This window comes from Diabrotica virgifera, chromosome 4 (assembly GCF_917563875.1).
Source record: "Diabrotica virgifera virgifera chromosome 4, PGI_DIABVI_V3a".
Classification (NCBI taxonomy): Eukaryota; Metazoa; Arthropoda; class Insecta; order Coleoptera; family Chrysomelidae; genus Diabrotica; species Diabrotica virgifera.
Window position 1 is genome coordinate 172,537,296 of NC_065446.1, and position 14,549 is coordinate 172,551,844.

The window sequence follows — 14,549 nt, forward strand, 5'->3', positions numbered from 1 at the left end:
AAATTAAATGATCCTGATGCTGTGTCGTTAGCTTTTGAATGAGAAGAAACACTACTTGGTGCATATAGATTTTTTTAAAACTCTTCATAATTTGAACAGTTTACCTTTAATTTTCGGTAATAATGGCCAGATTTTTTATTTTTTTTAAATTTTGAATTGATTTTTTATCCATATTTTTTAAATATTAGATAAGTAAAGCACAGTGTATATCTTTTATCTAAATAATTAAAATTATATAGCAAATATAAGCAATTGTATAATACTTAATAATCATCAGCTGCAGAAGCCATTTTTCATCGAACTTAAGTATACACCTTTTGCAACGAATATGAACGATTTAATTAAATTAAAGCTCCTTTTCAGCTTTATATCAGCTTTTATAAAGTTGGTGATTAAAAGTACTTACAAAAGTTCTGGACAAGCACTATTTCAGCCCAGAATATAACTGAATAGAGAGGGTTGAATAATGTATTATGAACTGACTTAAATAGCGCTTCCCCAGCCTCTTGTTCAGTTTTTTTTACATTGTTGATCAAAAGTAGACAAAAATTCTGCAGCAGCGCTAGTTCAGCTTAGCATTCAGCTGAATAAGAAATGCTGAATACTATAATACAAAATGCCTTAAATAGCGCTTCTCCAGTCTAATATTCAGCTTAAGTCAATTGGCTGCAAAAGGGCTTACAAATAACCTGAAGCAGTGTTTGTTCGACATATTAAACAGCAAAATAGCTTAAACAGCCTTTGTCACTTTTATCATTATAATTCCCTATAAATAAACACAAAAATACCACTTGAAGCAGAATGCTTGTGCAGTGGTCAATTTGGTTCATTATGTAACAAAAATATCCTGAGTAGGTACACACTATCTTTTCACAGGCAATACAATAATATAATATCTATTACTTAATAATAAGAGAACAAAGAAAAAGCAAAGAGCATTACATTGTTTTTTGAATAATTAAATAATTAAAGAAAATAATTATATTTCAAAATCTGGAAAAAATTTAAAAATACAGCATCCCTACGATGTATTTATCAAAAAATAACAGCAACAAATGAGAAAAAAAAACACAATTAAGTACAACAACTATGAGTCCAATATTCAAACACTTGTTTTATTTTCTAACTTCAATTAATTCATGTATTACTGAAAGAGGCGTACCTATAATATATTTCTTTAATTTATTTTTAAATTGTTTTATATTCTTGACATTCTGAACATTTATGGGTAAAACGTTAAAGGACCTTATGCGACTACTAATCAGCTGCAGTACTCAGTATTTAGCTTGACCAGCTATTATATGTTCGTTGGGGTAGTTAAAGGTAAACAACATAAAAATATGCCAAATCTAGCATAAAATAAGCTAAATTGGCAACGCTGCTAGTAGCTGCTACATAGCTACTGTCACTGTCATAGATAAATAATACAGTAATCCCTCTTCAACCGCGGGGGTTACGTTCCGAAGAGAAAGGTGTGGTTGGTGAAACCGTGGTTGGCGAGGGATCCACGATCCAAAGAAGAATAATATTCTTATGTCATATTATGACATATACATAATCCCAATTTGGATACGTATATTAGTACATAGAAAGAAATATGATGAAATTGCATATTTATCTGTGAAATAGTATTATCATATCAACAAAAATGAAGACGCTGAGATCTGCGTCTACATTCGCCGGTATTTTAAACCTTCCAAACTATAAACTAATTGCCATAATATTACTACTAAGAACAAGCGCCAGTGGCGTATCATGAGTAATTTAACGCGACTGGTCAAATTATAAAAAATGTGTAAAAATAATTCGCGAACTCAGTCGACTATAGGTGGCAGTGCAGTTGCATGAAAATGGCCGATGTAATTGGGATATCGTATTTTTCTATAATTAATATTGTTATTGATGTAATTAATTAATATAAATAAATTATTTATTAAATGAACACATCCGACAAGCTTTCAAACGACGTCCATACATAGGTTAACGGATGATTGGTTTATATTTTGATCCCAATTCCTCTAGTTCCAAATAAGCGGCAGCACCCTCGCTTGAGCTCGCGAATAAAACATTCTCATTAATGATTCAACAGATATCGCAACCGCGGATAAATGAAACCGCGGTTGATGAGTCCGCGGATAACGAGGGATTACTTATATTTACCGTATTTTGGCTTTGGCTACTGTAGCCTGTAGCTGTGCTGTAAAGTGTAAACCGGTCAATATTCATTTTGAGTCGTCTAGCCATCTTTGTCTCCGTCATATGAGCGGTATCGCTTCGTAAAAAGAGATAGATAGACCACCGATAAGTGCGTTCGCGGGTACCTGAAATTGTCAGAAAACGCATGCGCACTTTAAAATAATATAAATTATATCGTTAATAGATAAATATACAAAGTATATTTACCCATTATAATTTAATAATTAGTCATTAATATTAATTAAAAGTAAATATACCTTGTTTATTTATCTATTAACTATTAATTTTCGGCAATTTATCCATTAATTGTCGGCGACAATTTGTCAACTGTACCCACGAACGCACCTGAAGGCTGTATGACACTATGCATTTTCTTGTATCATTTCTAATATCGTTTCTGATATGTCAAAAAAATGTCTAGTTTCATACACAGATACAAGAAACGATATCAGAAACGATACAAGAATTTGTGTCAGGCACAGATTCTTGTACAATAATTGCGCCAATTTCTGCGCAAAGAGCAAAAACGTAAAACCTGCTGGTAAAACTTCTAAATCTCATAATGGCGGCTGAAAATGAGATCATACGATTTATGTCTTGATAAATTTATTTGTGTTTTGTAGGTATTATTTATAAATATTTTATTGATACTTAATATACCGTTTGGTATGGACTACTGTTCTACTAATAACCATATATTTAGAATAACTTTATTGGGTTTCATAATTGCATAATTTTTTAATAGAGGAAAAATTAAAAAATTATAATGCAAATATTTTAGCACAAATATCAAAACAAAATAAAAAACACAAATAATCAACAGTCAACGTAAAAATTCTAGTTATTATAACATTAAAATATTTGTTTTTAAAAGTTTATAAATTTTATAAAATCCTTAAAATCAGCTGTAGACGCAGTACTACCATACCAATGTAAGGTGACAGGGTGACAAACAAAATTTCGACCAATCACGTGCCGAATTTCATACAGTTTTCGATACAAGAACTTGCATAGTGTCATACAGGGCACAAATGTACATACAAGAAATGATACAAGAAAATGTATACAAGAAACGATATCAGAAACGATATTAGAAATGATACAAGAAAATGCATAGTGTCATACAGCCTTAATGATCGACTGCCCGCGCGTTATGCTTTTTTGCTCAGTATGCCTTGTCTACGGTTAACATGTCTCTAGTTTTACGACAATTCTTCTGTGAAAAGATTACATCTTCATTCACATTCACAACAAGTTAACAAAACGGCAAACAAAAATAACGAAGCCAAAATTATCAAATCTGACGAGACAAACCCATCTCTACTTCCATGAGGTTCCGTGTCCGTGAATTAAGACGTAAACTTTGCAAAACTGTGCTCTGTGTGCGGTGTCTGTGCTTTACTGCTTCTTACTTCTTACTTCTAACGTTTTGCTTTTGTCAACGTTCTAATTCTAACCTCAATCAATAGCTGTATGCTGTATTATTTATATGATAAACAATCAGAATCAATATTAATATGATTTTAATATAATAATTAAAATAATTTTGAAATAGTATATAGACATCAAAAACAATTTTACACTTATTACCAAGTGCTAATTATCAAATTTAATATGACTTCAATTATAAAACTGCAAGCTTTGTCAGGAGCCAAAGATGAATCTCCCCCATGCTATATTCTTCAAATTGACGAAGTGCGAATACTTTTAGACTGTGGATGGGACGAAAAATTTGACATGGAATTTATTAAGGAAATAAAAAGGTGTGTATTTATTTATCATTTAAAATCTACAGTGCCAGTTGGCCTACATATTTAAAATATTTTCAGTTGAGTCTATCAGAATTATTTCAGTAGATTCAGATTTTATAATGCTTTTTATAACTCATTAGGAATATGTTATCCGCGTTCTAAACTTACTATCTACTATCTATTTTTCATTTAAGCGCTTGTTCACAATGGACGTAACCATAAGATGAATGTAAACCGTTATAATTTCGTAAACCGTAATTTGTACATAATTTTATGCAGCGTTCACAATAGTCTATTGTGAATGCTGCATAAAATTATGTACAAATTACGGTTTATGTTCATCTTATGGTTACGTCCATTGTGAACAAGCAGTAACAGGTTCAGTACCAAGCGGCTCTTATACTGCCGTGCTTAGCAAAAACGCTGTATCTGCAAAAATGTTTTTCTAACCCAAATGTACATATCTATCTTATTTGCTTACTAAAAATGACGTAAGTTAAGAGGAAACAGTAGCGATCAACAGGTAGCGAAAATGCATTCCAAGATTGCGGCTGTAATTTTGAATATTTTTTCGAGATATTTGGCAATATTCGTAACATAATAAAGATTGGCGGTACAGAGCCCAATTTGAAAAGTATATTAATATGTGGAAATTACTCTGTAATTAAATACAATATTAAAAAAATGAGCCTGTACCGCCATTAAGAAGAACAAAAAAAAAACACTTTCTTCAAATAAACTTTTTTATCTGACGCCTAGATTTTGTGTCATTTTGGAACTACTAATGAAATAAAAAGAATGGCGGTACAGAGCCCAATTTGAAAAATATATTAATATGTGGAAATTACTCTGTAATTAAATACAATATTAAAAAAACGAGCCTGTACTGCCATTAAGAAGAACAAAAAAATACACTTTCTTCAAATAAACTTTTTTATCCTATGCCTAGATTTTGTGTCATTTTGGAACTACTAATGAAATAAAAAATTTTAATAGTTCCAAAATGACACAAAATCTAGGCATCGGATAAAAAAGTTTATTTGAAGAAAGTGAATTTTTTTGTTCTTCTTAATGGTGGTACAGGCTCGTTTTTTTAATATTGTATTTAATTACAGAGATAGATAGATAGATAGATAGATATTTATTCATTTAAATAGGTTACCCTAATATACAATAAATGTAGAGAATAGATATTACAAATCATTTACAAAAATCAAATATAACTAAGCAACATCAAATGAAATTAAACAAACTTTAAATAAATTTACAACATATAATACCATACAATACCCACCCATAAAATTAACATAATAAAGTATTACATCACTTGTTTCTAATATACAGCTTAAGTTTGGTTTTAAAAGATTTTAGTGACATTGTATTTTTTAATTCACCTGGTAGAGCGTTAAACTCATTAAAACCCCTGAATACTAATGAATTCATCGTCATTCTATAATTTGTTTTTGCTATGTAAATATTCCCCATATTCCTTGTAGAATAATCATGCACATTTTTATTGTACACTATAAACTGCTTAAAGTAATCTGGAGCTACATTATTAAGTATTTTATAAACCAAAATCATTGTATAATAATACAGTTTCTCTTCAATTGTGAACCAACTTAAAGCCTGTAGCATATATGATACAGGTGTAAGTCGATTTGTTTTCAATATAATTCTCATGCCACGATTTTGTAGTTTTTGTAGTTGATTGAGTTTATTTAAATTAAACATATACAATATAGTTGCGCAGTACTCAAAATGTGGCTGAATAATTGAATTAAAAACTGTAATTTTAGCTGGAGTCGATATATTTTGTGATATTCGGCTAAAAAAATATAGTTTTTTCGTTATTTTACGGACAATATAATCAAAATGATGATCAAAATTCAAACAACTGTCAATTTGAAACCCCAAATATTTAACACATCTTACAATATCAATCTTTTCATTTTTTACTTGTAGCAGAATGTTATCCTTATTTAATTGGCTATATTTGTATTTTGTTGTAAAGATCATTGCTTTAGTTTTGGAAATATTTAATTTTAATTTATTTGATGCCAAGTATTTAGCCATTTTTTCTAATGTATTATTCATTTTTTGAATCGCTACTTCAAGGTTAGTATCACTACAAGCTACAAAAGTATCATCCGCAAAAAGATTAATAAATTCACTTTCTACATATAGGTCTATGTCATTTAGATACAATATAAATAAGAGAGGCCCCAATACGCTGCCTTGTGGTACCCCAACATTGATATAATGTTCAGAGGATAATGCCCCATCAAAACGTACTATCTGCTTCCTATCACTAAGATAATCACTTAGCCATTTGTGTACTTTACCTACAAACCCATAATTTTGTAGTTTTGTTAGGAGTATTTGGCGATCAATGGTTTCAAAGGCTCTTTTAAAATCAAGAAAAACACCTACTATGTATCGGTTTTTATCAATATCGTTTTTAAGTTTACAGAGAGTCAATTGTAAAGCTGACTCACATGAATGTTTCTGTCGAAAACCGGACTGATTATTTATTAAAATTGAATTTTTTCCTACGTGTTCTAGTAGTTGGTCATAAACTGCTATCTCTAATATTTTACCATATATTACCAGATATCTCTAATATATACCAGAGTAATTTCCACATATTAATATATTTTTCAAATTGGGCTCTGTACCGCCATTATTTATTATATTACGAATAAGTGTGACAAATATCTCGAAAAAATATTCATAATTGCAGCCGCAATCTTGGAACGCGTTTTTGCTACCTGTTGATCGCTACTGTATCACCTTACACACCTCGTCTTATGCCGTGTCCTGTGTAAATGTATACGAATTCTTAAACTAAAATCGATTTTACTCGAATATGATGTCTCTGCAGATACAGCGTTTTTGCTAAGCACGGCTATATAGTTGCCGTTCAATTATTACGTAACACAGGTTGGGGGGTTAAAAATCTTCAAATATTGCGTTACGTAATACGTGAACGCCCCATTAACGCGTTACTTAGGCATGGAGGGGGGTCAAAAACCTTCAAAAACCGTGTTACGTAATATGTAATACATTTTTCCCATAGACCAGCACCTCACCCTTGAGTCGAGGATTGCACTGCACATAATGGCAATTTAAATAGCTGTGGTCTATGAGTATGAAACTTAAATAGTCCCTTAGTAGCTAACGGGTTAAACTAATTTTTTGCAAGTTTTTCTAATTAGGTTATATGCAATTACAGTTGAACTCGCTTATTGGAATAGCCTTCAAGCTATAACCAGTCATTTGGGGAGTAAATAGAAACGTTTCGGGACCTCAAATTTATATTCCTTAAACTGGGATATTCCTATAACCGGTATTCTAATGAGAGTAATGAGCAGATTCGGCTATACCTACTACTTATATTTATTCTCTGATATTTTCATCAATCTTGGACACTTTATCATTTTTAAATTTTTATTTAACGTAACTTTTGGAACGTCGAAGGGAGCCAATAGAAGAAATAGGTAAAGATAAGACAAGAGAAGGTAGATAAGAGAAGAGAGAGAAACAGATAAAAAGATAGATAGGTAAAGTTACCTAAGATAAGAGAAGAGATACAGGGCGCCACTTAACTTTTTGGGGTTGAAAGGGGAAAATTAAGAAACCTTAGAAACGAAAACAGGTAGGTAAGAAAAGATAATGAGGTTCTGAGACCAAATACAAGAAAAGATATAGACAGTTAATTAGTAAATATTTAGCGGTAATTTATTATCAGGGAATTTATTATGAGTAGATAAATAAAACTAGTAAAATAAATAAAAAACAATATATTAAACAAATGGCTCACCAGAAGGGTGAGTCCAAAAAAAAACACAAGAAATAAAGAGAAAACAATGTATATACACCCATCAAAACTGCACCAACAATTAATGTGTTGTGGTGTACAGTTAGAAATAAACAAAAATTATGATGGAATAAATACAAGTAACATATTATAACAAAAACATGCACAATTAAAAACACAGTAAAGAGAGCCTGGTTATGAATTAAAAAAACAAATCAAGCATCTATAATGAGAAATCTCTCTTTACTGGTTTAGGGCTTATCTCGAGATAACGGATATGGTAACCTTAATGATTGATAGAAAATATAACGTACAAAGATATAATAAAATTGAATGCAAAGCATACAAAGTTAACAAACGTTTACTGTTCAAAAATCAAAAACCACCCTGCACTTGGTTTCATAAACAAAAAGCCAATCGCAAAGCTATTAACGAATTAGTGAATGTTTGTACTTGGTTTTGATAATGAAAAGTTTTATTAATGAATAAAAGATTGTATTGATGAAATCGCTGATGAGATTCATCGGAGGTTAGCCTTAACCACAGATGAAGATATGTTGAGGTAGATAGCCCTTAGATTGCTCTATTTTTGGAAATAGTTTTAGGTAGAATTATTAAGACACTTACAGTTGCTCTGCCTCTTAATCTGCACTGACTATATTATTTACTTTACTTAGTAAGCAAACACTGAAGTTATTTGGTAATTGAATCTAAGCGGATGTTAGATCCAATTACAGATACGATACGAGAGTGAATATCACTCAGATAAGATATATTGTAGGTAAGGTAGATTGTAGATAAGGTATTAGATACTAGACAGACGTCTGTACCCCACGATACTCAGCCACGAAGTCCTCTCGCAATCTTTTCGATGCTTCTTCCTTAACCCGCCATTACACGCGCTATGAGGAAATCCCTCACCATATTTGTTTATAACCAATGAAATTGTGTAAACTAATACGATAACCTTAAGCACCCAGGAATGCCTTTAGCATGGTTTATGAGAGGGTATGAAAAAGTTATAGAATATTTCAGGCGGCCAGTGTGCTGTGTGATAGTTGAAAGAAGAGACATCCCTCTTCAAGTGAGGGAATTCCTCACTGCGCGTGCAATCACAGTGAAATCACGTTTCTATTAACTCAAAGAAACTTTTAGGTTTTTATTTAATATTTAGGTAGGTTTAATTAAAATATTATTGTTTGGATTAGGTTAGGAACAGTGGCACACCGAGGGGGGTTTGGGGGTTAAACTCCCACCCAGAGCATATAGAAATATATATAAAAGAAAGTAGGAAAATGTAACTTGTCTTTCACAAATAATACAAAAAACTTTCGGTGCCCAAGACAGAGGAAAATTCTAGGTGCGCCACTGGTTAAGAACCCATTTTTAAATTTACCTATTCTAATTGGGAAATAAGCCACAATTTAACTTGAAAAATTGATTTTATTGACGTTTCGAATTCCACCTCGGACGTCGTTATCAAAATACAAAATATTAATAGTTAGTTACATAAATGCCACAAAGAAATAACTTCAGAACAGTTTTTAATTTTAATTTGTATTTTTAGTAAAATGAATTCGCGTAAAGAACGTTAATTTCTTCAGTGGCTTGCTGTCCTTGCTGAAATTGAAAATTAAGAAAACTTGCTTTTGATCTATATTATTTTTACTTTTGTTTTGTTAAATTAATAAAAAAAATTGGTTTACGAGACTTTCTATAATATGTGAGTACAACCCATTTTATATTTTTACTTGTTGACATTCATTCTTCCTCGAAATAAGTCGAATTTATGTAGGTGAGGGCGACGCTCGTACGCGTGCAACCACGTCACAATAGAAGACGCGTGTAACGGCAGGTTAAAAGAAAGTGGGGATATCTCCCTCTCAAAAAATCGAACTTCAAAAAAAGGATCCGACCTATTTGCGTTTTTAGGTAAATTAACGGTACATCATACAGATAGTGCAAAATGAAGTCAAAAGACCTAACAGTTGTTTTCAGAAGGGAAAGTGATTTCTTTGAAATATCACCGAAACGGAAAGTAACCAAAAAACCGGGTAATGCCCTTACCGCTTTGAATAGGATGGAATACCTAACGGAATTTTGGTAGTAAACCTTTGGGGAGGTTTCTTAACGGAACCTCTTATACTAACAGATAACAATAACACCATAAATATGATGCTCTGCGTCTATTTCCAAAACATTGTGTATCGGCAAAAATGCAATAAAAAAATGGTCCCGGTTATAATAATGGATCCAGTTATTTGCGTTTCTCATACCGACAACGAAATGTGCTAGTACCGCTAAGTTTCTACCGTTATGATAGCCAATTTTAGCTAAGGGTAGTTATTTACGGAAACGGCCATAGGCGTACCTGTAATGAGTACTAGTGGGTTTAAAATTTAATCCAACGGGTAAATTAATTATTAACTAATCCTAGTATATAAAAAAATGTTACAATTTGACTCACTACTACTGTCCAGTGGCGGCTCGTATCACTTTAAGTAGGTAGTGGCAGAATTCGGGCAGCTGCCTAAATTTTTAGTGACGGATTCACGATATTGTCAAAAAAGGTATAAAATAGAAATTTAAAAAAATAGGTACGGATACTTTTAAATTATGTAGGTATATACCATTTCTGGGGTGTCAAGAAATTTAAACATTTAAAATGCATTCAGTGATTGATTTGACATCATGTCTGTCCAACAAATAAAATCCAAAATCTCTCAACTTATCGCCCTTTGCACAAATATCGGAAAACTATAACCAACTGAAATTCACCAGCAACGCGACGTCTGTCGTTTCATCTACGAGGCACTGAAGGAGTTCATTTTGTGTTGTTTTGAGGTACATGCTTTTAAAGATTTGGAACTTTGAATATGAACCTAAGTCGTTGTCTAATTCGGCTAACATTGAACAATTCCATAAAGATGATTCTATTTTCTGAATTTTCCTTTTCTTCGTGATTTCTCAAAACTAACTCGAAAGCTCCACAAAACCATATAGATATAATTTTTAATTTGATTCAAAACATATCGATTCTTTATCCACTTCTTGTTCATTGTGTTTAATTAGACTATCACGATAAGCTGAATTTAACTCGGGTTTTATTAATAATAAAAAAATTTTAAATTACTTAAAAATATAATAGTTTATAATAAAAAGTTTAATCATTAAAAATGTAATAATTATAAATACAAAAACGAGCGAGCGAGCGCGTAAAGAAACTCGAAAATATAATGTACTACCCTGTACGAGAATCTTTTTGCATCTACGATCCACTATTCACTATGATAACGCTATGATCATAGTAAAAAATATTAGATCTTCCTTGTCGAGCCAGGCACGAATAGTCTCATTTAAACGTGTATTAAAAGTGCAATATAGCTCTATCTCTGTCACTTACATAGAATGCCCGTAAAAACTTTCTCTTTTCAGCTGAGCCATCTAAGCTTTTGGGACTGGCACGATGCGATCATCGTGGATCATCCCGTCCGCTGTGAGTGGCGAAAGTTGTACTACACTGCACAGTTGCCAGATTTTATATAATTTATAAAGAGAAAAGAAATACGCACAAAAAATGAACGGCCATTAAAACGGTTTGAAGATAAAAAAAATATGTTTCTGCATAAAAATAAGGTAGTGCCATGGCTCCATGGCTCTACCTCACCGGCCGCCACTGCTACTGTCTTGGTTTTAATTAAAATAAGGTGACTGGTCTCCAATTCAATATATTGTTTTGTTTTTGTTCTATTTATTTCTTATTATATTGCATACAGGGTGTTTGGTAAAGAATGGGCCATAGCTTAACCTCAGATTCCTTAGGTCAAAATAGGTTGATTTAAGCTAACCTACCTTAGTACGAAAGTTGATAATAACCGAAATACAGGCTGTCAAAGTTAAACTTTGGTAAACACCAAATTTGGTAAACGGGGGTTTTTTTGATGTGAAATCTAAATTCGCCACCAAAAATAATGTATTACCCAGAGGGTGCCACATACGCCTTTCAGCACTCATTGAATAGGTTCTTTTCCCAACCCTGAAGAGGACAAAATCCTAAACGGGGACAATCATTGATCGTATTTCCACATAGCAATTTCTCTATACACGCAAATCAAACAATGATAGTAGTAGTAGTTCTTTTCCCAAAAAACCCCGCTTACCAAATTTCGTGATCCCATGTCTGTCAGGAAATATTTAAGAATAAATAAAATAAAAGTTTACCTTTAACACCCTGTATTTCGGTTATTATCAACTTTCGTACTAGGGTAAGTCGGCTTAAATCGACCTATTTTAAGCTCAGGAATCTAAGGTTAAGCTATGGCCCATTCTTTACCAAACACCCTGTATATGTTACAGTTCAAGTTGATTATCCAGTTGGAGTTGACTATTCCTAGTTCAAGTCAACTCAAACGGCTGGTTTTAGTAAGAGTTGATTATAAATATAAAATGAAGATTTTTATTCAACATTTACTAGTAAAAATAGACTCCAACTAGAAAAAGTATACTCTTCCCAATGCCATTTAGTAAGAGTTGATTCACACAAACAACCGATTCTAGAAATTAAATGTTACTGGATGTGTTCAAATCGTGATAAGTAGTTTTTTTTTTTGGCTTAAACTATAGTCATTCAGCCAGTCCCAATCAAAAGTAAATCTATTAAAGATATTGCCAATTAGTGAAACATGGTTATTATAATAATATTACAAAATTTTTCTTCTTATTTACCTACTCATTACAGCTAATGTATATACTATGTTAATAAATATTATTATACTACTTAACCCCTTCGGTACGGTGATGCACCCGTGTGCATCATGCTTGACTGTCCGCTCAGTACGGTGATGCACACGGGTGCATCATGAGTTTTCGTTCGCCATATACGGCAGGCCACCATCTGAATCATATTTCAGTTATTTTTGTTCCATCCGAATTACCTTATTCAAATCTAAAAGTGGGTAAACCACGCCCAAAAGTGGGTGATGTCCAGAAGGAGATTAGATTTAGTTAATTTGATTGGTGATAAAGTGATAAGGTTGTTTGGATGTTTGACTGATGGGATTGTGTGGGAGGTGAAGTTACTGTGCTGCTATTTACAACTTACCTTACTATCCCTTGCAAGATAATTCGGATGGAATTTCCCAGATTAGGAGACTGGGGCGATATCAAGCACAAAATAATCTGGGGAATTCCATCCGAATTATCTTATTTATCTTTTTTAATAATTTTTGTTTAAAATGGCATTTTATGAATAAAATTTAATTTAACTCACATACTATGTAGAATAATAAATTTAATAAAAATAGTTTTATTCCTAAAATTAGTGTTATTATTCCATTAACTTTAATTAGTTGTAGTGTGATACTGTATTTTAAACGACCGCGCGAAGCCGCCCGGTAAGCGCTCGAATACGTATATAGGAGCCGACTTGCCGAATGACGATCCGGCACGAAGGGGTTAATGTTTATCAAGAACACATAGTGTATACATTTTACAAATAAAAATATTAATGTTAATATTAAAATAAATGCAGTCTTTTTTGTATTTTTTTTTGTCACTACGATAAGATGTCAACCCGGTTCAACCACTCGGAGGTTTAAATCCTCTTAGTAATTTTTTTTCTTTAAATTTTTTTTTATTAATTTTTTTTTATTTTTTTGTTTCATTTTTTTATTATTTTTTCTTTTTATTTATTTTTTATTTTTTTATATTTTTTTTAAACATATTTTACAAATATATATATATATATATATATATATATATATATATATATATATATATATATATATATATATATATATATATACATACATCCTACTATCAATTTGGCATCGATACATTATGCATTTACCATCGATTTGGCATCGTCTTGCAAAGTGGCATCTGTATATCGATGCCACTTTACACTACCTTAATAACTTTATTCCTGTACTTGCTACCAGAAGTCTAATCAGCTCGGTAGTTAGAGATTTGATTCCTTGATGTTACTTTAATATATCAGCTTTCCTTGTTTACCTCTTACTAAGTTATATAAGTTTATTCCATAAAATGTTTGAGTCCAAAATGATCGTACAGTGAAAATATTATATACATTTAGTTCAGTGTTTTACCGTTTTGTCGCTGCCGTTATATACATGAAAACGTATATCCCACTTTCATTATCAATCATTTTGGCATCAGAAATTTGGCATCACTGTTGAATACAATATTATTCACAACGAAAAATAGACAATTTGAGAATGTATATATTATTTTCATAAAGAAATCAGTCTGGCATCATGTTTTATTGTTTTCACCCAATTTTGAAAAAATGTGAAAACTTTGTATTATCCACGTCCGTCTGTCTGTAACCACAACTCCTCCGTCAATATACCAGCTAGAATGACAAATGAGGTATCAAATGAAAGCTGATAATCCAAGGATGGTACTAAAGGTGAGATATTTGACCTTGGCGGTCTGTCCGTCGGTCTTTACGACCGCGAATATAACTCCTCCATCATTATACCAGGTAGAATGACAAATGAGGTGTCAAATGAAAGCATATAATCCAAGGATGGTACTAACGGTGAGATATTTGACCTAGGCTGTCTTTCCGTCGGTCCCTCCGACCGCAAATATAACTCCTCCGTCATTATACCAGGTAGAATGACAAATGAGGTGTCAAAAGAAAGCTTATAATACAAGGATGGTACTAAAGGTGAGATATTTGACTTAGGCGGTCTGTGACTCGGTCCCTCCGACCGCGAATATAACTTATCCGTCATTATACCAGATAGAATGACAAA

At 32.1% G+C, this 14,549-nt stretch overlaps 1 protein-coding gene across 1 annotated transcript in view; it reads left to right on the forward strand.

Moving 5' to 3' along the window:
- Nucleotides 1–3,661: 3,661 nt before the first annotated feature.
- The window catches only part of LOC126884016 (probable cleavage and polyadenylation specificity factor subunit 2), a 105,889-nt gene continuing 95,001 nt past the window's right edge, over nt 3,662–14,549 (forward strand). The window contains exon 1 of the mRNA XM_050649791.1: nt 3,662–3,959. Coding sequence (XP_050505748.1) covers nt 3,811–3,959 — 149 coding nt within the window. The 5' untranslated portion in view covers nt 3,662–3,810. The remainder of the gene's footprint in view (nt 3,960–14,549) is intronic.